This window comes from Xyrauchen texanus, chromosome 18 (assembly GCF_025860055.1).
Source record: "Xyrauchen texanus isolate HMW12.3.18 chromosome 18, RBS_HiC_50CHRs, whole genome shotgun sequence".
Classification (NCBI taxonomy): domain Eukaryota; kingdom Metazoa; phylum Chordata; class Actinopteri; order Cypriniformes; family Catostomidae; genus Xyrauchen; species Xyrauchen texanus.
Genome location: NC_068293.1, coordinates 40756926 through 40781477, shown reverse-complemented (window position 1 = coordinate 40781477; position 24552 = coordinate 40756926). Strand labels below are relative to the sequence as shown.

The window sequence follows — 24552 nt, the reverse complement described above, 5'->3', positions numbered from 1 at the left end:
TGATTCATGCGTCCTTCACAAAGACGAAGCCTTGCTGAAGCACCCCTAGATCATCACAGATCCTCCACCTGATCATCTAATGGTTTGACAGAGATCTGTAGAGGCCTTCAAGCCACAGTGTCTCGCACCCACTGTGAAATTTGGTGGAGGATCGGTGATGATCTGGGGGTGAAAACACTGATTTGTATTTTTTTTATTTTGACCAGTTGTCATTTTCTGCAAATAAATGCTCTCAATGACAATATTTTTATTTGGAATTTGGGAGAAATGTTGTCAGTACATTATAGAATAAAACTAAAATGTTCAATTTACTCAAACACATACATATAAATAGTGAATCTCTTTTCCAGAGCTGTATTAGTCCAAAATGGGCCTGTTTTACTCTGCTTGTCATCTTCTATTCTTTTTAATCTCAGACAAATAATTCATACAGTTATAATAAAAACAAACCAACGCCAGCCATAAGTCAACATATTGTGTATTTACGAGACAGGCAAAGAGATTGGGGTACTGTGGGGTAATTCTCTCGTTGCACAGGGGTAGAAGAAAACTTTAGGGCGGAGTTTCATCCGTAAATCTTCTTCATTCAAAGTCACGATCAGCAGTTCACGCGCTCAGTTCACGCGCTCATTTGGTCGAGTTGAGTCTCGTGAATCAAGAGCAATGGCTCCAGTAACAGTTAAACGCGTTTTAATCAGTGAAAGTGTCGATCCGTGTTGTAAAACGATTCTGCAGGAGAATGGCATTGAGGTGACGGAGAAACAGCTCATGAGCAAGGACGAGTTGATTGCAGAAATTCAGGTAAATGCGTCATGCTTGTTGTATGAACTGTAAAAAAACTTCTGCAGTCTCGAGTGACTTTGTTTTGAATCACCTCTAGGCGAATGGAGTAGTTCAGAGACACAGTAGCTTTGATGTGGCATTCAGTTTAACTCCATTATAGTTGGTAAACGAGTTTTGTGTGACTGTGCCACCCCTCCTCTTCTGAATCTGATGCAACAGCAGCATGTACCTGCACCTTTTCACTGACTTGCATTTAAAAAATCTTATGATTAATGATTTAATCAGGCAACATCAATTTAAAGTGTTTTGTTTGGTCTTACAGAGCTTAAACTCTTAAGTTTGGGTTCTTTTTAATGTCATTTTGTATTTACAGTGGTGTCCAAAACTCTAAGACCACTACTGAAAATGCTTTGCTTAATAATAATAATAATAATAATAATAATTTAAGCAAATTTAATTCCAAACTATCAGAATAACAAATTGAGTGAGAAGTGAAAAATGCATCGGCTTAATGACGCACAATCGAGCTCCTCAAGTTGACTCAAGTTCACATGGACAATGTCATGAATTTACTTGAGTTTAATTAATTAGTGACCTACTGTAGAAGTAGTGCAGATGTATATTTCTTCTACATCTTATGTCATAACTTTTATTTGCTTTAACTTTCCAAAATCCTAAAACTTTGTCACAAAATCACAGATTTTCAAAGTGGTCTCAGACTGTACATTTCTATGTTTTGCCAGGAAGAAACAGAGTTGAGATTAAGTTACTCTGTTTTATGTGGAATCTGTGTTCACATGTCTTTAAACCTTTCTTCCCAAGAGTTACGATGGTTTAGTCGTCCGATCAGCAACCAAAGTTACAGCCGACGTCATCAATGCTGGCAGTAACTTAAAGATCATTGGACGGGCCGGAACAGGAGTCGACAACGTGGACGTGGATGCAGCAACTAAAAGAGGCATCATTGTCATGAAGTAATGGAGCGTGTTAAATCTTGCTCCTGACCTCTATTCTGTGTGTTTTGGCAGATTGCTTTAGTTTTGTACTTGTGCACTTGTATTGCCTTGATCCTTGAAATGTTTCTTGGGTTTAAAAAAAAAAAAAAAGTTTAACAATTGAAACATGTTGATTTGCATGAATTCTGGAACATTTGACTTAATTGAGCTTGTTTTTATTTGTAGCACTCCTAATGGAAACACAATCAGTGCTGCTGAACTCACCTGTGTACTTCTGATGAGCTTGTCAAGGTAAACCACACCGCATTATATCATATACTGCCATAATTACTTATTTATAGGCCCAGCCTGCACTGCACTGATTTTGATCCTGATCATTCATACAAAACTTTCATAATTTATTGTTTATTTTTGATGTGCTGTTCCTAATAAATGACTTATTTAATTAGATTTTCTGTTTTTCTTAAGACATATTCCTCAAGCTGTCATGTCAATGAAGGCTGGAAAATGGGATCGTAAAAAGGTACTGTGTGTGTGTGTGTGTGTGTGCGCGTGCGAATATGTTAGCAGTAGTTTGAAGTTTCATAGAACAGACAATCACAGATGGGTTATGTTCAGAATGGAATGCTAGCGCACTACTTGCTGATTAGTACACATTGTATACTACTATTTACTGCCAACTGTTTTTTAATAGTATGCAGAACAGCTCATAATGCAACAATAAAAGTTTCAAATAGTAGTATGCTACATTATTGTTGCATGATCTCATCATGTTGCACGTTTTATTCAGTAAGTGTTGACTAGATAAGTTTGTGGAGAGAAAGAAAAAGAAAAAAAAAACTTACATTTTGCATATTTATCGGTACTCCACATTGGTGAAACTAAATGTCTTAAAGGGATAGTTCACCCAAAAAGGAAAATTCTCACATCGTTTACTCGCCTACAGAAATGTATGACTTTCTTTCTTCTGTTGAGCTCACCATACAAATGAATGGTGACCAGAACTCCAAAAAGCACATAAAGGCAGCATAAAAGTAATTCAAATGACTCCAGTGGTTGAATCCATTTCTTCAGAAGTGATATGATAGTTTTGGGTGAGAAACCGATTAATATTAAAGTTTGTTTTTCGCAATAAATCTACACTTTAACATTCTAGTTTTTTGTGTGATTCACATTCTTCGTGCATGTCGCCACCAACTGGGCAGGTAGGAGAATCTTTAGTAAAAAAAAAAATGCTTAGTTTTGGGTGAGAAACGGCTCAATATTTGAGTTTTTTATTTTTATTTTTTTACTTATTGGAACTTTAACTAAGGAACTCAAAGTATTTCAGAAAATAAATTATCTCCCTGTTCTGTAAGGGGCTTCTTACTAATCAAATGGAGAATGAGTTTTGACAAATGTAGTAGATAATCCAGGTATTGAGTGCATGCACAAAATTCAAATGAAGACATACTGGTAATTTAGTGCAGAAATACTTTTATGGTATTCCAAACATAGCCAAGCTTTTCCCTGTCCATGTTAATTCAGTCATCACTAACTGACTGTGACTGCTGAATATGTAGTGCCACACAGGCTGTTGAGTGAGTTGGATGAGTGTTTTGCTAATGATTTTGCAGTTCATGGGTGCAGAGTTGTACGGCAAAGTTCTTGGAATTGTTGGGCTTGGAAGAATCGGCAAAGAGGTGGCGGAAAGAATGCAGTCCTTTGGAATGAGGGTAAGACAATTGTATCCTTAAACTTGAAATCTTCACCTAGTAATGATTTGTTGAAGAACTTTAGCATTAAAGGACATTTGTAGGATTATTGTTACTTTTTTGCATTACTGTCAGATCATTGGCTACGACCCCATCACCCCTTTGGAAGTTTCTGCGAGCTGGGGAGTGGAGCAGATGTCTCTGGAGAAACTGTGGCCACAGTGTGATTATATCACAGTCCACACTCCACTCATGCCCTCCACTACAGGTACACATCACCCAACCAGAACCAGTTTCTTTTGACTAGTTGCTGATGTGTAATATCTAACGTTTGCTGGTGTGCTACACAGGCCTCCTCAACGATGCCACATTTGCAAAGTGTAAGAGAAGTGTGAAGGTGGTGAACTGCGCTCGTGGTGGAATCATCGATGAAGCTGCTCTCCTGCGAGCTCTGGAGTCGGGCCAGTGTGGAGGAGCGGGGCTGGATGTGTTTGTGGAGGTGAGTACTTGCCAGAAACCCAGACTGAGAACCATTTTCTCCCTGTGGATAGATGGCAATTTAAACACGTATTTGAGAAATTACAAAAAAATAAAAAAATCCTATCTTTTTTGGTGTGGTCAGGAGCCTCCAAAGGACATGGCTCTTGTGAACCATCCTAACGTCATCAGCTGCCCTCATCTGGGAGCGAGTACCAGTGAAGCCCAGGCTCGATGTGGGAAGGATCTTGCCCTGCAGATTGTGGACATGGCCAGTGGCAAAGCTTTAGTGGGAGCTGTGAGTTCATTTCAGTCTTGAAATAATGTGTAACCGTGTCAGAAATGTACTTTATTATTAATGGGGCACTCAAATCAGGGGCGTAATGGTAAATGGTCTGCACTTGTATAGCGCCTATTAACCTTAGTGGTTTTCAAAGTGCTTTACACTGCGTCTCATTCAACCATGCACACACCAGTGATGGCAGAGCTGTCATGCAAGGCGCTAGCCTGCAATTGGGAGCAACTTGGTGTTCAGTGTCTTGCCCAAGGACACTTCGGGATGTGTAGTCATGTGTGTATCGAAACACCAACCCTGCGATTAGTGGCCAACCCGCTCTACCACCTGAGCCACAGCTTCCCATAACAGCAGGAATAGCAGGGTGGGCAGCCGGCCCAGGGTGAGGGGTGCCTTTTTTCTTTTCTTTTCTTTTTTTCTACGTTCATTCAATGAGACTAGGTTGGAATATTAAATATTTCATATGTTACGAATAAAAAAAACTGAAGAATTCAACACTAGGTCTTTTTTTTGCCTATAAACTTAATTTTAATCTTATTTTTGTAATTTCAAGTGGCGTTTTTGCCCCAAACCCCCCCTAAAATTATTTTCCTTGGGATGAATAAAGTATGAACAGCCGATTATTACTTAGTTTGTCTCAATAATCCCTTGCAATTGGTTGCTTCCATTTGCTGAATAAACGAATCATGCCTGGCTATGAAGAGCAAATGTTTACAATGGCTTTGCATTATGCTACATCTGCCGCTAGGTGTCAGTGAACATAAACAGAAATGTTACTACGTGTATCTTTTTACATTGTGATCCTGTTTTAGTAACGACAGAGTGAGAGGAGGGGGAGGGTTGGGGGGCGGGCAGCAAGATCATCTTAAACACCAGTCGTGTCTATTTATAACACTATGATTTTACATGTCTTTTCTTGAATCTACATGTCAATCTTGCTTATTTATCTTCAGGTGAATGCTCAGGTGTTGGCCAGTACGTTCTCTCCTGACTCTCATCAGTGGATCAGGTTGGGAGAGTCGATGGGTCGAGTGTTGAAGGCCTGCACTGCGTCTAAACAAACCTACTCTCAGGTCCATGTCACATCACTTGGTAGGTCAATTATTTAAAGGAATAGTTCAACCAAAATTTAAATAGCATTCACTCATCCACATGTTTTTCCAAACCTAAATGACTTTCTTTCTTCCTTGCAACATCAAAGGACATTTTTGGTAGAATCTTCATCTTTCATGTGGTGAAAAAAGAGCATGTTTGTTGCATTGAATTGTATTGGATATATATTGGGCCTCTGTCTGCTAGTGTTTTTGATGCTTTCTCCTGAGTTCACATGGCATTTTATTCTACTCAGGGGAGTGTTTAAAGAAGTCCACTGGGTTTTTGAGCTCTGCAGCTGTAGTCGGACTGCTAACTGACAATCTTCAGAATGGACCCAACTTGGTGAATGTGCTGCCCCTAGCTGCAGAGACTGGAATTACTGTAAGACTACCTCTCAATATGTCTGATATCTGTACAGTCACTGAAGTCACAGTATGGAAAGCAAATTATCTTTTAATGTTCCCAGTGTTACTCATCATAATTGCATTTTTACTGGTAAGAATACCAATTAGAGATCAGTGACTCAGAGCTGACTGTAATTGAATTACAGAATCTGCAGTAAAATGATCATGAATATATTGTGAATATTTTGCAATATCAACTAGCCCTGGAGTAATCTGAATGATGTTTTTAACTAAAGTTTCATATTCATGAACATTTTGAAGGTTTGTTTTCAAAGTAGCTGTCCTGAAGTCTAATGTGCCTTTGGATCACAAACCACTAGGTGAAGACGGATCATAAGGAGTCACATGACCATAAGGCCTGTGTGGTGGAGGTTTTCGTGAATGGCAGTAGCTATAAGGCTGTTGGCTCGGTACAGGCTGGAGTTCCAGTGCTGCTGCAGCTGAATGGAAGTGTGTTTCGACAGCCTGTTCCTCTCACTGGACACCTGCTCTTCTTCAAGGCTGCTGCCTGCACTGATCTCCTGCTCTCGGTCACTGGTAAAGACTGATGCACATTCTGCATCTGCACAGATATCCGCCTTTATTCATTTAATGAGAATATATATGAGATTACTTTCTGGTCTGGGTCATTTATTACCAGTTACAATATACAGTATTGGAATATAAAGATCTTTTTTAGGTAAGGTGTTTCCAAGAAACGAGAAATTCAGTGGAACACAAAATTAGACCAATTGCAGCATCTTCATGCTGTTCATTTCTATAAGGAAAGCATTTTGTTTTACCTAGTGGTGCCTGTTCTAAAAAGACAAATAAAAAAAAAACTAAGTAGTCTGGATGACTTGTGTGCTACATTCCAAGTCTTCTGGGGTTTTTTGAGGCACAGACTTAAATGCCATAAATCACTGCAAATCTTGCCCTTGCTTGCACTTTTACTGATTCATTTATTTATTTATTTTTATGCACCTCAGGAGTTTTGGCTGCTGCATGTGTGCAAATGGAGTCATTTAGCGCCTCTACTGCCAGCAGTGGTGACCAGTGGAACTGCATGGGAATATCCTCGCTGCTTGGGGACATTGGTGCCTTAAAGTCCTTTGTGAAAGAGGTTGCACAGCTCTCTCTCTATGAATGTCTGTGAATTATCCTGATGGGAACCACTTAACATTCCAGCGTCTAAAGCTCTAGCCAGCCTTATGGTTTGCCATTGCTCTCTAATATATTGTTTACTATAACACTACATAACATTTCCTAAATCAAGTGTGAAAAAAAAATAGTATTTTTATATTACTTGTTTACTAAAACCACTTATTTGTATTGCAGAAATGTGAATGTGTTGGATTAAACTCAAATAAACATCAGTGCTTCACAATCGAGTGTTTTTTTTTTTTTTTTTCTGTTATTCTACAAATGGGGTGCAATTTTTTATTTTTTTTTTTTTTTTCTCTTACAAATGACGATGATTAAATATCTGCTTAAAAAATTTAATAGGTGTAAATGCATGCATTTTCTAATCAAATGAGCAAAATGCTGTATGTTTTTAATACATTTTTATACAAGACTTTATTGGCTTTCTTGTGTTTTCAAGTTCTTGCTATATTGGAAAATATGCTATGATGCTTTTGATAAAAACAAAATCTATGGAGAATAAAGCTAACATTAGGAGTATTATCTATGATAACTAACATTTTTAAATATAATATATTATTAAAAGATTTTAAGTGGTGTCCCCAGATAATAAATTAATACTGTTGCCATCATATTGTCCCATGTTTTAAATACACTTATAATAAAAATATTGTCATATCACTTTCTCCTCTTTTTGTATTGATTTCTTTATGATAATTTCAAACGATTTAGGCACTTTAAAAAAAAAAAAAAAAAATGCCATAATTTGTTTTTATTTTTCAATTAACTTCATCCAAAGTCTAGTAAAAATTCAAAAAGCTAAACCAATATTTGTTGTGACCAACTTTGCTTTCAAAACAGCTCCAGTTCTCCGAGGGACGCATAGACACTGTTTTTCTTGGTTGCTGGCAGATAGGAGCTTCTTGGAGAATTCACCACAGTTCTTCTATATATTTCGGCTGTCTCAATTGCTTCTATCTCTTCATTTAATCTCAGACTGACTCGATGTTCTGTGGGACCATGCCATCTGTTGCAAGGCTCCCTATTCTATTTGCAGAAGGAATGTTTGGGAGTCTAAAATGTATATTGCCTATTGGCACTACATACAACTGTATGTTTGTCAGCAGAAGGTGATCTTCAAATGTCAACGCTTACCATGATTTTATAGTAAACAACAATTGATAATTGAAAACTAGAAGTATCAGCATTAAATTCTCTCAAATGTAATGATGCAAATGATCAACACTTAAACACATTATCTGATGGAATGTTTAAAATCTTACAAGTACCAAGAAAATACTTTCAAGAAATATTCCGGGTTCAATACAAGTTAACCTCAATCGACAGCATTTGTGTCATAATATTGATTTAAAAAAAATCATTTTGACTCGTCACTCCATTTAAATCTTGGTTACATTGAGGCACTATCAGTAGAATGAATGGGGCCAATCCATAAATGTTTCAAAAGTGTAGCACAAGACATGATGTAATCACTAAGGCCTACTAACCTTTTCTGAGCAGTTATATCCAATTTTACAATGCAACGCTGTAAACCCTAACCTTAAAACGGCCACAAAAAGATTTAAACAACTTTACAGCTAAAGAAATATAAAAGGATTAATGTAAGTAGTTTTGTACATTTATAAGCTTCACATTTCTACCCTCCAAAAATTGGCCCCACTCACTTCCATTTGGCCCCATTTGTGTTTTGAAGCATTTATGTGTTTATTTATTATTATTATAATCATTATTGTTATTATTCCTTGATAAGTGCCACCGTAACATCCATATTTTTTAATAATAATAATAATTATTATTATTATTATTTTTAAAGGAAGGACGAGTCGAAAATAGCTATTTTATTGTGGTAATCATCATTATGCCAAAAAAAAATAAATAAGAATAAATCTTAACTTTGAACCCGGAATATTCCTTAATAAAAAAACGCTTTTCAAACGGGAAAGGGCACTCATGTCATAAATGACCCTCACACTGTTTCTATGGTAACCATGAGTTATTTCTGTCTTTTTAATGTACCCTGTGGACTTAATGGTAACTACACGCAAATAATTCACCGTCGCTAAGCAATAAATAATCTCTGTTGAGTCCAGAATATGATAAAGCGCTCAGAATGGATTAATTCTTGGTGTTCGGCTGCCCTTGGTACTGTCCCCCCCTCCAGCCTTTATTATGCAACGGGTTTAAAGCCTTATTAGGATTAGACTCAATACTGCCATGACAACTGAAACGTGAAAACTATTCTTATATCTCAGTGCATTGCAAATGTATCTCAAAACAAAAGCAATCAGATTTTGCTCGTTTAATTAAATGCATTGGGATGGTATTTTGTAATGGGTGCTGTGTTGATTCTGAAGTGGAGGGTGACAGACTGGAGTCTCTCCAGCATATACAGATACCAAAATAGGAGCTCGACATTCTGTTGCGGCTGAGGCTAAATTCAGGGGCCACATGTCTGAACTGTCCGTGAAGACGCACTGCTGGGAATAAACTTCTAAGCGACGCATACAAAATAAATTAAAAAAACGAGCTGTGACAATCGATAAGGAGGTAAGCTTGCTTGTATATAGACCGGGGCTAGTTGTCATAAGGGTAGCCTGTCTTTCAGAAACTGAGTTTTTTGAGGCAAAAGTCCAAATATATAAAGGCGCGTTTTCTCTTGCATTGGTTTTGTGTGTTGATTTCAAATACATAAATCAAAACTGTCTCACTTTTGATTTTTTTTTTCTCTTCTTCTTTGTGAGTTAAATCCTTCATAAAATAGACTATCATTATATGTTAATAATATATGTTGGAAAAAAAAATATCCTATAATGAAGCGAGATTTTAACAAAGATTGAACTATTTATTAAAAATGAATGTTGGTCTAATGCACTTCAAAATATATATTTAGCCTATTTTATACATTTACACATTTCAGTTTAATAACAAAATTCCATTACATTGAATTGTGTGATCTTTAAGAAAATTAAATTGATAAAACTTTAAATATTTACATTTTTTACATTTTATTTTATTCAAGTTTACGCAATTCATTTTGATGGAATTTATATAAATGTATATATATATATATATATATATATATATATATATATATATATATATATATACACTGAAACACAAAGCAATAAAATAGAAAAATGTTTTTTTTATTATTTTTTAATAAAATAAATAATAATAATAATAATAATATATATATATATATATATATATATATATATATATATATATATATATATATATATACACTGAAACACAAAGCAATAAAATAGAAAAAATGTTTTTTTATTATTTTTAATAAAATAAATAATAATAATAATAATATATATATATATATATATATATATATATATATATATATATATATATATATATATATATATATATATATATATATATATATATATATATATATATATATATATATATATATATATATATATATATATATATATATATAGCCTATATATATATTTTTTTTTTTTTTTTTTCATATTACCATTTCTATTTTATTGCTTTGTGTGTCAGTTGTTTAAATGATTAAAGTTTTGATGATGGCAGGTTCTGGTTGTGAAAATTACCCCATATAGAGGGGCACATTGTCACAAAAACAATCTTTTTCCTACAAATGTTCAAAAACTTTCAAAAATAAACCTAAAGTTCTCTGAGAAATATTCACAAAATTGTGACATCTAGCCACAACTACGTTTACTGCATTCGATTCAGTTGTAAATATTTTTATTTACAGCCCAATAACATGTTACAATTGGCGACGTTTTCAATTTCAAATTTTACTGTGAAATCTAAACTGTTAATTTTGGTTTCTACAGCTCTGTGTTCTTGCTGTATCCTGTTTATCCGTAGAAATGTACACTAGTACCATTATAATTGACTTCTAATTAATTTGTAATAAATCAAAATTGCATAGGACTACATAACAATCCCCAAAAAATACATCTTGGCATTGTATTTCGGGCACGTAACATGGTAGGCTACAAGTATAGTTTTATCATAGTAGTACCTACAAAGTAGTTCAAAATACCATGGAATTACTTTCAAGGTTTCCATTGTAGGCTATATTTTATGGTAATACCATGGTTCTTTTACAAAAAGTTCATTTTGTTACAATGCTTGAAGCTCATTTGATCAAATTGTCTTTCCAGTTGCAATGTCAGGAAAGGTTCAAAGCAGTTACTCCTATGAGTTCTGCGATGCCACTCACTCATCAGAGGTGCTGGATGCTCTCCATGACTTTCAAACCAGAGGTCTGTTCACAGACATCACCCTGCAGTGTTCTTCTGGAGAGGTCTTCCACTGTCACAAGGCTGTCCTATCAGCCCGAAGCTCCTACTTCAGAGTCATGTTCACTTTAGACATGAGGGAGCGTATAAAAGACATCATCAACCTACCTTGCATAGACGGCGAGATTCTAGGTGCCTTGGTGAACTACGTCTACACTTCGAAGGTCAGCATAACCCAAAGCAATGTTCAAAGTCTTTTGGAGACTGCAGACTTGTTGCAGTTTAGCTCCCTCAAGAACGCATGCGAAAACTTTTTGATGCGGGTGTTGGATGTTGATAATTGCATTGGGATGCAGTCATTCGCCGAGCTTCATGTTTGCCCTGCTTTGGAACGTGAAGCTAGGAGGGTCATACTCGGGCGCTTTGAGGAGCTCAAACATCAAGAGGAGTTTCTAGAGATGGACCTCCAAAAGCTCATGGTGATATTAGCAACGGAGAACCTCAATATTCGGAAAGATGAGACCCTATTGGAGGCAGTGGTGAGGTGGGTCGCACATGACACTGTGACTCGAATAGACCATCTTCCAGAGCTTCTTAGCTGCATTGACCTCCAGGTGGATGACCTTTACCTCGTAACTGCTTTAGGTCTACACAGACGTTGCTCTGAAAGCAAACTGCTATCTCTAATTCTCAGCTCTTTAAAGCCAAGCAAAGGTTTCTCCCAATGCTGCAAGAAACTAACTTGCAGCTTGTATGTTATAGGTGGATACTACTGGCATCCTCTGTGTGAAGTCCACATATGGGACCCCATTTCAAACACATGGGTGCAGGGGAAAGACATGCCGGACTTTGCAAGAGAAAGTTATAGCGTTGTACTCCTGGGTCCTACTATATATGTAACTGGAGGGTATAGGACAGAAACAGTGGATGCCTTGGACACTGTATGGATATACAACACAGACTCAGATGAATGGACAAAAGGATGTCCCATGAATACTGCCAGATATTACCACTGCTCTGTGGCTTTACATGGGGGTATATATGTCATAGGTGGATACACAGGGGGCGCTCCAACACGAGAAACGGAATTCTTTGACCCTTTGAAAAAGACATGGTTGCCTGTGGCAGAGATGATACAAGGTATGAGAAATTTGCATTACAGCTGTTGGTGTTTTATAGATCTAAATCTTTATCAGTAAACAACCTTCAACAAAGAGAACTAAACTATGAACCAAATCAATCAGCTCTGAGATGGCATTGCAACACTGATTGGAAGCAATACAGTATTTTAAAATAGGTAAACAGACTGGGTACTTAACATCTTTTATGAAGCAATAAAGTACTCATCCTATCAAGCATTGCAAGTGATAACATTAAATAAAACAATTACAGTACAATATAAAAGGTTTTGTCATTGATTAGAAGTACAAAAGCAATAGTCCTATAGGTACAACAAAAATCAAATGTATACTGTTGTGCAGTGTGAATTTTGATCATAACACCTTCTTTCCTGTTATTTTGATCAGAGCAGATAAAGAGTGTCATGCATATGCTATATGATAAGAAATGAGGTATATGCTCAATATGCTTATATGTCAAAGCGTTTTGCAATCATAGACAATTGCTATCTTAAAACCTCCATTTTATTGGTTACAGTACTTTTATCAGCTAAAGTAAGTTCAAAAAGATATTGTATAAATATTGCTGCAAGCAGCAATTGCGGGGCTTAGCACACCAATGGCATGTAAGGAAGCATGATTGGACATCAGTGATTGTGATTTCAAGAAAAGTGGCATAAAAAAACAAAGAGAATTGCTTATATTGCAATATAAATTATTATAACTTTTGATCAATATGTGGTGCTGCCACCAAATTGGAATGGTTTGGGTCAGGGTGTAGACAATAACATACACAAAGTTTAATTTCAATACGGCAAAGCATTGCCGAGAAAGGTTTTGGCATCTTGGCATCTAATTTGTTGCTGCACTGTTCTACAACCGTTTGGTCTATTGAAAAGCTATTGATACCTTTTTGTCATGAGTGTCCCTGGATGATACACAACACATTTTGTGCGACTCGGATCAACGGCATAGAAGGTGTTAGAAAAAGTATATTTTCCCTTAAATGTGCAATATTTTCATATATTATTAGCCTTTTTTGTGCCAATGTGTGAACGGCTTGTAACGCAACTTAAAAAATGAGCCCTTCCCGGACTTCCTATGTTGCCTTTTAATGCCTGTAGACTGATTTTCATGCGAAATGAGCGGGTCGCTTTTGCCGAGAAAATCCAAAGGATGTGACGTTTATGAGTGCTCCCGAGAGCCTTGCCTTAGAGCTTCCGCTTTTCAAAAGTGACAACAAACCTCAACACTAGGTAATGTTATCTTAGAGATGGAATCCAGCAAATGTTCGACTCCCAGCACAACATCGACTCCTACACAAACTCAGAGTAACCCAAAAGAATAAAAAATATCTACTTAATCCAGTCTGGATAAGCGGGAATGTGATCGTGGTCGAGCGAAAACTAGAGTGAACATCGGCAGGGCATTTGATTCCTGGAGGGAAATTTGTTCGGTTTTGGGGATCAAAACTGACCCTGAATTGGTGTTCTTCCTATTGGACAGGTAAGCTTACATAACTGCTAAACATGTGAAATATAGTCCCATAAGGATTGATCTGTGTCATTTTAGCTAACTTAATCCTGCCTGCTAACTGAATTGCAAGCTACCTTGCTTCGTAACTTTCAAATAATTTCTACGATCTTCTCTTTATACTAAAAGTCAGGTATACAGGATCAATTTAAGCAAATATGCTGGTTTCTTATTCGTAGTAAAACATGTGACATACAAAACACACAATAGGAGCAACAGGTAGTTGGCTGCAGTTCACTTAATGACCACAGGTTTCATTAATAACAAGGGTTTCTGAAACTTATATACTGCACCTTTAAATTCAAAATGGCACACAGGAAGTATGGCCGACCATGCTAAATTGGGTATCAGCACTCAGCTTGACCCAAAGAATCTAAAGAGAGCAGTGACAAGATGATAGGCCAAATTAATAAAAGATTAAAAGCATTTATTTTTTTACATTGTTATATCTTTTAATCACAAGGTGGTGCTGGCTCCAAACATTGTACTGTAGGTATGGTGCCAATGACGCATTCCAAGTTTCATAATGCAAATGCATTTTTAAAATACAACATGAGCGACATATTAAAATGGTGTATCAGTCAACTCTGTATGCTACAAGGAAACTAAAGAGAACATTCTCATAATTTTATGACAAACAAATCAGACATGCGACCGAGTAGTTAAAAAAAAAGTCATCACTTGCAGCTTCAAGACAGCTTTTAAAACCATATTTAGCAGTTTCTTAGCCAGTCATCCCTTTCTTCTCCTGGATCTCTTCTTTGAGTCTTCGACTTATTGAGAAATTTTGTAGAAATCGCATGTAGAAATCGAATATTTTTTCCATGGTTTCATACATTTTTGAAAAACATTTATTGCATTTTCAACAAATAAATTGATTTAATGACCTGTGGTGTAATGTCATGGTGTAACCATCAAGTAAAATGTATAAAAAGAAATTCCTTTGAATACCCCTGAGTGTACACATCTTAAAGAATCATTTCTAAAAAGTTTCAAACATATATTCAAAGGTAAAAATTATCATTATATTTTAAAATATTATATATTATAATATTTATTATAATATATGTATATATAATATTTATTAAAACATTATTACAACTTTTTTAAATAAATAATAAAAAATTGTTCTATACTACTCATGCCCCAAAATTTTTTTTCTCAAGAATTTCAGCTTTTCATTATATATATATATATATACCTAGTTAACCTGTAATTAGCTACTTAAAAAACTACTTAAACGCTATTTTAAATATATGTTGAAATCACACCAACTAATGGCCTCTACAGAAGCAAATATAATTGTTTAACCTCAGAGCTCATGGTAGGTCTGTTTTGAACTGTTTATACATTACTGTTAAAAATAATTACATATTTGGAGATTTTGAATGGGATTTTTCCTTCCGAAACTCTACTGTTGTGCAGTGTACCAAAGCACATCCACACTAATCCGTTTCCCAACATCTTAATTTTCCAAAATATGCAGTAATAGACAGCATTTCGAAAGTCTCGGTTTTTAGTGGATAAAAGCACGGTTCCAGTGTGGATGAGAGGCGTAAATGTAGAAAAATGAAAGTGTTTTCAAACGAAATTGTATTAGAAATGACCAGAGCTTATGTTTTGCCATATGGAAAATGTATGTGAAACAGAAATACTTTTGATAAGACTTGCCAGTTGATGGTAGTTCAGTGTCTCTCTTTTGACTTCTCAAGGTGTGGGAAATGCTACAGCTTGTGTGGTGAATGACAGAATCTACGTAACAGGGGGGCATTATGGGTACAAAGGAAGCTGCACTTATGAGAAGATTCAGACATACAGGGCAGATATCAATGAGTGGAGCATCGCAACTATTAGTCCACATCCTGGTAAGGCAGATAGATCCAGAACATGTGTCATGTAATCCAAGGCAAAACATTTTATTAGGCCTTAAAATACTTTGACTATGCATTTTCTATTATATTGTAATATCTTTTTGCAGTGTCTCTCACAGTGCCATTGTCCTGTTTCAGCAATTATTGGACCGTCTTGTATTGTTTGCACATGTTTGCACATGCACTTTATGTAGAAATGTGTAGGTCTTTTAGTTCTGTGTAGTCTCATGTAGTTTTGTGTTTGTTTTGTGTTGTTTTTTGTAGCACCACGGTCCTGGAGGAACATTGTTTCATTTCACTGTGTACTGTACTAGTTGCATACAGTTTAAATGAGAGTAAAAGCCACTTGACTTGACTTGACTTGAATAGTTCACCCACAAATTAAAATTCTCTCATCATTTACTCACCCTCATGCCATCACAGATGTGTATGACTTTCTTTCTTCTGATGAACACAAACAAGGTTTTTTTAGAAGAACGTCTCAGGTCCATACAATGCAAGTGAATGATGACTAGACCTTCAAAATTCCAAAAAGCACAGAAAGGCAGCATAAAAGTAATCCATGTGACTCCAGTGGCTCAGTCTCTTTCTTCTGAAACGACATTATAGGTGTCGGTGAGAAACGGATCAATATGTACAGTAACTCCTTTTTTACTACAAATTCTCATCCCTCCCTCTGCCCAGTAGGTGGCGATATGCACTAAGAATATAAATCGCCAAAAACAAAAGAAGTAGAATGTGAAAGTGGAGATTTATAGTAAAAAAAGGACTTCAATATTTATCTGTTTCTCACCCACACCTATCATATCGCTTCTGAAGACATGGATTTATCCACAAGTCGTATTGATTACTTTTATGCTGCCTTTATACACTTTTTGGACCTTCAAAGATCTGATCACCATTTACTTGCATTGTATGGACCTACAGAGCTGAGATATTCTTCTAAAACACTTTATTTATGTTCTGCAGAAGAAAGAAAGTCATAAACATCTGAGCTGGCATGAGGTTAAGTAAATGGAGTGGTGGTGGCGTAGTGGCTAAAGCACAGGGCTGTTAATCAGAAGGTTGCTGGTTTGAACCCCACGGCCACCACCATTGTGTCCTTGAGCAAGGCACTTAACTCCAGGTTGTTCAGGGGGCATTGTCCCTGTAATAAGTGCACTGTAAGTCGCTTTGGATAAAAGCGTCTGTCAAATGCATAAATGTAAATGATGAAAGAATTTTCATTTGTTTCTGTATAATATCTCTTTAAATATGTTACCTTGCACTCCTGTTTCAAATAGATGTATCAGTCCTATTTAAAGGAATCATTCACCCTAAATGCTGTATTCATTTACTCATCCCCTTGCCATTTCAAACTCTTATTATGTTCTTTATTCTGTGAAACACAAACAGAGATGTTAGGCAGAATGTCATTGCTGCTATTTCTATACAATGAAAGTAGATGGTGATTCATACTCCCATGCTCCAAAAATGACAAAAAGCACCATTAAAGTACCATATACGATAATTTTCCTCACTGTCTGAACTATCAAATCTCAGTCATGTATATCTGAACGTTTTGTGTCACCATCAGTCAAGTCCAAAGGTGCATTTGGTCTGTTTCTCACACAAAACTATTGTATGGCTTCAGAAGACTTGGGATATAGCAGACAAGTTATACAAACTCAATTTCTGCACTTTTATTGTACTTTTTTGTCCTTGTTTTCTTGTCAGTATAAGTCACCATCCACTTTCGTTGCACAGAAAAGAGTGGTTCGGACATTCGGCCTGAGAAACAAAAAGGGGGTTGTAACAACATGAGGGTGAGACTCTTTAAAAATGTCAAAATGTCATTTTTTTCAATGAACTTTTCCTTTAGAATTCCCCATCAGATGCTGAATCAAACTCTTATACTTTCAGAGTATGGCCTTTGCTCCGTCTCATTAAACAATAAGCTCTATCTGGTCGGCGGTCAGACCACCATCACAGACTGCTACAGCCCAGAGCAGGATGAATGGAGACAGATGTCTGTGATGAAGGAGAGGAGGATGGAGTGTGGAGCTGCTGTAATAAATGGATGTATCTATGTGGCAGGTGGATATTCATACTCAAAGGGGACATACCTGCAGTGTATAGAGAGATATGACCCTGAAATAGACTGCTGGGAGATAGTAGGCAACCTCCCATCACCTGCTCGCTCACACGGCTGTGTTTGTGTTTTCGGTCTGTGAAACCCTTCAAGGGATAGTGAAAATTCAGTCATTCTTTAATCTAAACCTAAAGTTGTTCCAAACTAGTATGAATTTCAATCTTTTTGGGTGAGCTATTCCTTTAAATGCAAAATGTGATGTCACTGGAATGTGTGAGAAACGGTTTGTCTGTGCTGAAAGATAAAGGGCTATTACTAAATATGTTCCTCATAGCACAGCAGATTACAGCACTTCACATTTTGCACAATGGTCTGCACTTATATAGCACCTTTTTAACCTTAACAGTTAACAAAGTGCTCTGTGTCCCATTCACCCACACACAGAAAGATCCCCCATTTATGTCCTTAACAGACTGTAGCAATGCTGTTAGCAAGCACCTACTGTATGAAGGCCACAAACAGTACACAAGGGGGTTGGTGGCCAGCACCACACCCAACCACCTTTGTTTCACACAATGTTTCCCACACCACACCAGGTACTCATTTTAGGCTGAGTCAACCTAGGGGAGGCCAAGGACCAGTTCTGATAATCATCACTGGTGTTGGCCATGAGCAGGAATCAAACTGTGGTCGCCAGGTTTGTAGCGCAGCGCGCTAACCGCTACACTACCCATTTATTGGCTCCCACACACCAATGTTTTTTTTGCACAATGACTCGGTAGAGAATATACACCATAATCAGAGTTCTGAATCTTGCTAAACTATATTGGTAACTGTATTGACTATTAATTCTTTCTCAACTGTGTTGATATAACTGTATTGATATTTCTATACATTATTTAAAGTTATTGTATCTTATTTGTATCTTTAATATACGTCAAACTGTATGTTTAATGTTTTTATATTTATATTGATTATTGTTTGCTAATCTGCTTACACTCAAACATATTTTAGCCTATTTTTAAGATTTATGCATTTTAAAAAATTCAATCAAATTCAATTGTGTAGTTTGTAACAAAATTAAATTAATATAACTTAAAATAAATGTTAAATTATTAAAGATTACTCAATTCAGTTTGATGGAATTTCATTATTACATTGAAAATGCATACATGTAAAAACATCTTTTTTTGTGTGCGTGGAATACAGTTACAATTTCACAACAAATAATATAAATCTCAGCGGTTAGTAATTTATTTAGAATTAACAAATATTTGTGAAGATGTGCAATTGTGTGTGCTGCCAAAATGTGAGACGAACATGTTAAAATAAAGTCACAACAACAGTGTGTGTGTAAATATGATACAAGATATTTAAAAAACTAAATCACATTTATTTTGAGAAACAGTGGTTGTAAAAATAATTTAAAAAAAATAACTCTTAATATACAGCACTTTATGTTGGAGTGAATTGAATAAATTCCACTTGAATATGAACCTAAAATGTTCATATGAAAAACATTGTAAAGTTGAGTTAAGACGTATAGAACTATATTGTTGCATACAGTATTGTCAAATCAATTTTCAAGATTGTTAAAACATAACATGGACATACCGGCTTCTTTTTGAGGAAATTGTAAGATGCTGGCAGGTCGTATCTCAGCTCTGTGAGGATAAAAACAACATTTAATTAGGATCATACATATCATATCATAATTGCCGTGTGATGCATATTGTTTATGTCATATTGTTTATGTTTATGTCCAATGGTGTGTAAAAATATTACCTGCAATGACTTCCATTTTCACATTCCAGTCATTTGCTTTCTTCTATATGTGCTACAGAAAAATGTGATTCAATTGTAAATCTGAAGTATGAATGCAGGTGACACTGAAATTGTCAAGAATTGCCACTTACATCCCATGAAGGGAGTAAACTGCGGTTCTCACCATGGATATGGCCGTCTGCAGGAACTGCATGCCAATACCTACAGGTTAAAGGCACAGAAACTACTGTATCTTTAAATTGTCCCACATTTACTTTCTTAAAGATTGTTCCTGGTCTAATTATGCACGATTCATCTGTGCATGTTATTGCAAATTAAACAATGATTTGTCTTTGTAACCTTTTATCAAAATGTATTAACTTCACCTCTGAAATTACTTTTTGTTTCAGTTGATGTCACAAATCCTTCTTACTTTTAATACCCCTTTCCTCCAACAACCTGGTTCTGTTTCGGTATGTAAAGTCCACTTTTCACAATCCAGTCAATTCCCGATTGATACGATCAAGTCCCACCATACTCACTGTCTCATTACTAAAATAAAATATGTTGCGAATTGTTTCATGATGTCTCTCATCTTGGTTGTGCTTTGTGCCAAACGGTTGATTCGCGATGACCGTGTCCAACTTCTTGGTGTAAGAGGATCCAATAGAGCACATGTCACACAGGACAACGTCAGTGTTCGACAGTTCAAATTTACATTTACATTTACATTTATTCATTTGGCAGACACTTTTATCCAAAGCGACTTACAAAAGAGGAAAAACATCAGCGAATCATCTTAGGGAGACAGTGGTACGAAAAGTGCCATATTACAAAGTTTCACTATCATCAGAATAGTATACAAAACAGTGACCGGTTAAGTGCTCTTGGAAAAGATGTGTTTTTAGCCATTTTTTGAAGATAGAGAGTGAGTTAGCTTCCCGGATTGAGTTGGGGAGGTCATTCCACCACCGTGGTATGATGAAACTGAAAGTCCGGGAAAGTGTTTTGGTGCCTCTTTGTTTTGGTACGACAAGGCGACGTTCCTTAGCCGACCGCAGGCTTCTGGTGGGAACGTAGCTCTGCATAAATGTTTTTAGGTGTGCTGGAGCAGACCCAGTGACTGTTTTGTATGCCAGCATCAGGGACTTGAATTTAGTACGTGCATGAACAGGCAGCCAGTGGAGAGAGACAAAGAGTGGTGTAACATGTGCTCTCTTAGGTTCATTAAAGACCAGACGTGCTGCTGCATTCTGGATCATTTGGAGAGGCCTAATAGCACATGCAGGAAGGCCTGCAACGAGAGCGTTACAGTAGTCCAGTCTAGTTATGACAAGTGACTGAACGAGCAGTTGTGTGGCATGTTCAGAGAGGAAAGGTTTTATCTTCCTGATATTGTAGAGTGTAAATCTACATGATCTTGCAGTCTTTGAAATGTGGTCTATGAAATTTAGCTCATCATCAATGGTTACCCCTAGATTTCTGACCGTTTTGGAAGGTGAAACTGTAGTTGGACCCAGCTGCACGGTGATGTTGTGTTCAACAGCAGGGTTGGCTGGGTTGAGTTGAAGGTGGTGTTCCTTCATCCAGGTTGAGATGTCTGCCAGACAGGCAGCGATTCTTCAGTATTTCTTTTGAATATGTCCAAGGCATCCTCATCGATGTCAAATCCGACACACAATCTTACAAGTAAAGATTACAATTAAAGATTGACCAAGATTGGTTTTTAATGATCGATACAATATTTGTTATTTTTGCATTTAAGTATCCGATAACTGATATGCATAACAGATTGTATTAATGTCTTATTTCGACTTTCAGGCACAATTACAACTTAATCGTTAATTGTTGAGCTCTGAAGGTGACCTTTACAAAACTACTGGTAATATTGTGTACAAAGTAATACTGTGTCTAAACGTAATTCATTTTACTAGTTTTAGTTGCAATATACACTTGTGCAAATCCCTCACTTAATTCATATTTAAGATTTAAAGACTTTTGTGTCTATCTTTAACAGTAAACAAGATATTAAAGAATCAATTAAATGAAAAAGTCAAAGTAACAGATAAAAAAATATAGTTCAAACAATTATAGGTCTATCTCTAATTACGACAGTTTTGACTCACATCATCTTTAAGCTCAAAGTAATTTCAGGCCATGGATGAATGGATGAACTGCACCCCCACATCCACAGCCTAAATCTGCAACAAGCTTATTCTCTATATCATCAAATGTGTTGTGGATGGTGTACAGCATACAGCCAGCAGTGAAAGGAAACACATAAGCTAACTGCATGACATCATACACTCACCTAGAACTTTATTAGGAACACCTGTACACCTACTTATTCATTTGATTATCTAATCAGCCAATCATGTGGCAGCAATGCACTGCATAAAATCATGCAAATATGGGTCTTCAGTTAATGTTCACATCAACCATCACAATAGGGAAAATTGGTGGCATGATTGTTGGTGCCAGACAGGCTGGTTTGACTGGTATAACTGCTGATCTCCTTGGATTTTCATGCACAACAGACACTATAGTCTCTAGAGTTTACTCAGAATGGTGCCAAAAACAAAAAACAAACAGTCAGCGGCAGTTCTGTGGACAGAAACACATTGTTGATGAAAAAGGTCAACGGAGAATGGCCAGACAGGTTTGAGCTGACAGAAAGGCTACAGTAACTCAGATAACCACTCTGTACATTTGTAGTGTGCAGAATAGCATCTAAGAATGCAAACACATCGAACCTTGAGGCGAATGGGCTACGACAGCAGAAGACCATATTGGGAACTATTTTTAGGACCATACTGTTCCTAATAAAGTTCTAGGTGAGTGTATATCATAATAGGGTACAATAAACTATGATAGGCCATGCATTACAGTAATATTACCAATTGTAATATTACTGTAATGCATGGCCTATCATCGTCCTCGCCTTGGCATGTCCTTGTCTTTGGTAAAATCACTGTAGTTGCTTATTTCTCTTATAAAACAGCAGTAACATCATATGAAAAAAGTAACTTTAATAAAGAATTTATTTATAATCTCTAAAAACAATTTCTTGGTTTATCATGAAACCACAGCTTGAACAAAGATAATTGTCTAACTATAGACCAATTTCAAATCTCCCATTTATGTCAAAAATACTAGAAATGTGTCCTCCCAACTATGTTCATTTTTACAGAGAAATTGTTTATATGAATACTTTCAGTCAGGAATTAGGCCCCTTCATAATACAGAGACGGCACTTATCAGAGTTGCAAATGACTTGCTCTTATCATCTGATCACTGCTGCATTTCTCTTCTAGATCTTAGATCTTAGTGCTGCCTTCGACACCATAGATCATGACATTCTCTAGGATAGGCTTGAAAATGATGACAAAGTGATACCAGGGAGAACCTGGTTTAAGAATTGAATCAGGAGCATCCGAACACTCAAAGACCCATTCCACACTTAAGGTTTGAGTCTTCAGACAAAGAAAATGAAAGAGTTGAGAATGTGGAAAGGGACCGAAAAAGAACAAGAGTCACGAAATGTTAGTGAAAGAGAAGTAGTCAGAAATGCAGAAAATGAAGTTGATGAGGGAAAGAAATGTAAGGAGAACTCAGAGAGTGGCAAGACAGTGTTCACATACGATGCTCTGGGTAGGCCATCATATATAACGTGGAAAGCAGAAGCAAAAGAACTGTGGTCTACACAGCAGTACATCCCACTTGTTACCATGAAACAAATTGAGGTAACAATAGTATAGTGGAAAGATAACAGATGCCAGGAGTCATCCAAAATAAATGTAGTGGACTGGAAATTATATCCACAGATGAAAAAATACTTTTTATGTTTGCATTGTTTATTACCGTTTCACAGTAATAAAGTTCAGTTGTTTAATTAAATCATGCATGATGTATAACGAGAGGTATGGGTTGAATTTGATTATTTTTACTTCCTGTAGAGAGCGCGTAGCGCTGGAGTATAAGAGGTGCTGCACAATCTGGCCAGATTCAATTAAACGCTGCCAGAGCTTGCACCCACTTATCATCTCATGGTATTTCTCTGTCTTTCTACAGGTGAGCAAATGGGTTAAGAATGTGAATTAATTATTAGAAAGTAAACAGTGTGTTTCAGAGTGTGCAGGGAATGTGTTAAGTTGTTCTTTCTCTGTGTAAAACATTTATTTAATATCTATGTTCAGCTATTGTTGGATTCATGCATATAAGAAAAATGATTCATCAAAGAATAGGGTTTAAAGTTCCAATCTTTGAAAATATATGAATGAAATGAGTTTAAATATGTTGTAAAAGGAGATCTTATGTTCATTTGCCTGTTCGGAGAAAACTTAATTGAGTTAAACTGATATTACCATTTGTGGTGCAGAGCCAAAAGGATGCTGAGTGTAATGAGTTAGATCCAAGATGGCAGCCTCCACGTGTGAAACATGGTCAGTGTGAAACTGAATTCAGTGTGTAAAAGGCATTCATCTTTTATTCTAACAGTTATGTAAACACAAAAAGCATTAATAATGTTTGCAAAAAAGGCAAAATGTGTGACTTTGAGTACATTTATATATATATATATATATATATATATATATATATATATATATATATATATATATATATATATATATATATATATATATATATATATATATATATATCTTTACAAACTATTAGAAGAATGTATATTATGTGTGGTATTAGAACTCTAATGAGTAAGAAATAATGCACAAAGACACCTGGACCTTGAAAAGAATTTATTGAGAATTTGTGTATTGAACTTGGACTGTTGTTTGTCACCTCCGTGAAGTTGGCACCCCATAAAACGAAATAATCTCCAAAACTATGCCATTGGTTTGTGCTGCGTTTGTGCTGATTTGTGCCGCAAAAACGAACGTTTGTGCTGTTTTGGTGTTTGAGATATTGAACATTATTTTTTTGGTTGTGTTACGTCACTCTCCACCCCATGTCGTTCAAATCGCTCTGAACCGGTGTCATTCGTTTGTGCTCGGTTTGTGCTGTTTTGTGCCGTTAAAAAAACATTATATCTATTTTCCTTTCGCAGATATAGCAAATTTAATTCGGGAGCTGTGACGTCACTCTCCACCCC

At 36.2% G+C, this 24552-nt stretch overlaps 2 protein-coding genes and 1 pseudogene across 3 annotated transcripts; 2 read left to right on the top strand and 1 right to left on the bottom strand.

Moving 5' to 3' along the window:
- Window positions 1-617: 617 nt before the first annotated feature.
- LOC127659118 (D-3-phosphoglycerate dehydrogenase-like) lies at window positions 618-7468 on the top strand. Its single transcript, XM_052148773.1, has 12 exons — window positions 618-801; window positions 1606-1757; window positions 1965-2030; window positions 2208-2262; window positions 3356-3454; window positions 3569-3701; window positions 3784-3932; window positions 4056-4208; window positions 5159-5297; window positions 5554-5681; window positions 6025-6241; window positions 6673-7468. The coding sequence occupies exons 1-12, from the start codon at window positions 664-666 to the stop codon at window positions 6837-6839; spliced, it is 1596 nt and encodes a 531-aa protein (XP_052004733.1). The 5' UTR covers window positions 618-663; the 3' UTR covers window positions 6840-7468.
- Window positions 7469-9121: 1653 nt separating this feature from the next.
- klhl23 (kelch-like family member 23) lies at window positions 9122-18687 on the top strand. 2 transcript variants are annotated; one of them, XM_052148921.1, is made up of 5 exons: window positions 9122-9394; window positions 11008-12225; window positions 15449-15601; window positions 17354-17412; window positions 17510-17671. In XM_052148921.1, the coding sequence occupies exons 2-5, from the start codon at window positions 11013-11015 to the stop codon at window positions 17534-17536; spliced, it is 1452 nt and encodes a 483-aa protein (XP_052004881.1). In that variant the 5' UTR covers window positions 9122-9394; window positions 11008-11012; the 3' UTR covers window positions 17537-17671. The 2 variants fall into 2 exon arrangements, with proteins under 2 accessions (XP_052004881.1, XP_052004880.1); XM_052148920.1 differs by lacking the exon at window positions 17354-17412 and having other exon boundaries at window positions 17510-18687.
- Window positions 18688-18802: 115 nt separating this feature from the next.
- LOC127658841 (rRNA N6-adenosine-methyltransferase METTL5-like) lies at window positions 18803-21573 on the bottom strand (annotated as a pseudogene).
- Window positions 21574-24552: the final 2979 nt, after the last annotated feature.

Excerpts from the sequence above, each read along its gene's own strand:
- LOC127659118 (XM_052148773.1), top strand. The coding sequence starts at position 664 with ATGGCTCCAGTAACAGTTAAACGCGTTTTAATCAGTGAAAGTGTCGAT. Across the intron at positions 802-1,605 it reads AGTTGATTGCAGAAATTCAG|AGTTACGATGGTTTAGTCGT; the intron begins GTAAATGCGTCA and ends TTTCTTCCCAAG. Across the intron at positions 2,263-3,355 it reads GAAAATGGGATCGTAAAAAG|TTCATGGGTGCAGAGTTGTA; the intron begins GTACTGTGTGTG and ends ATGATTTTGCAG.
- klhl23 (XM_052148920.1), top strand. The coding sequence starts at position 11,013 with ATGTCAGGAAAGGTTCAAAGCAGTTACTCCTATGAGTTCTGCGATGCC. Across the intron at positions 12,226-15,448 it reads TGTGGCAGAGATGATACAAG|GTGTGGGAAATGCTACAGCT; the intron begins GTATGAGAAATT and ends TGACTTCTCAAG. Across the intron at positions 15,602-17,509 it reads AACTATTAGTCCACATCCTG|AGTATGGCCTTTGCTCCGTC; the intron begins GTAAGGCAGATA and ends TTATACTTTCAG.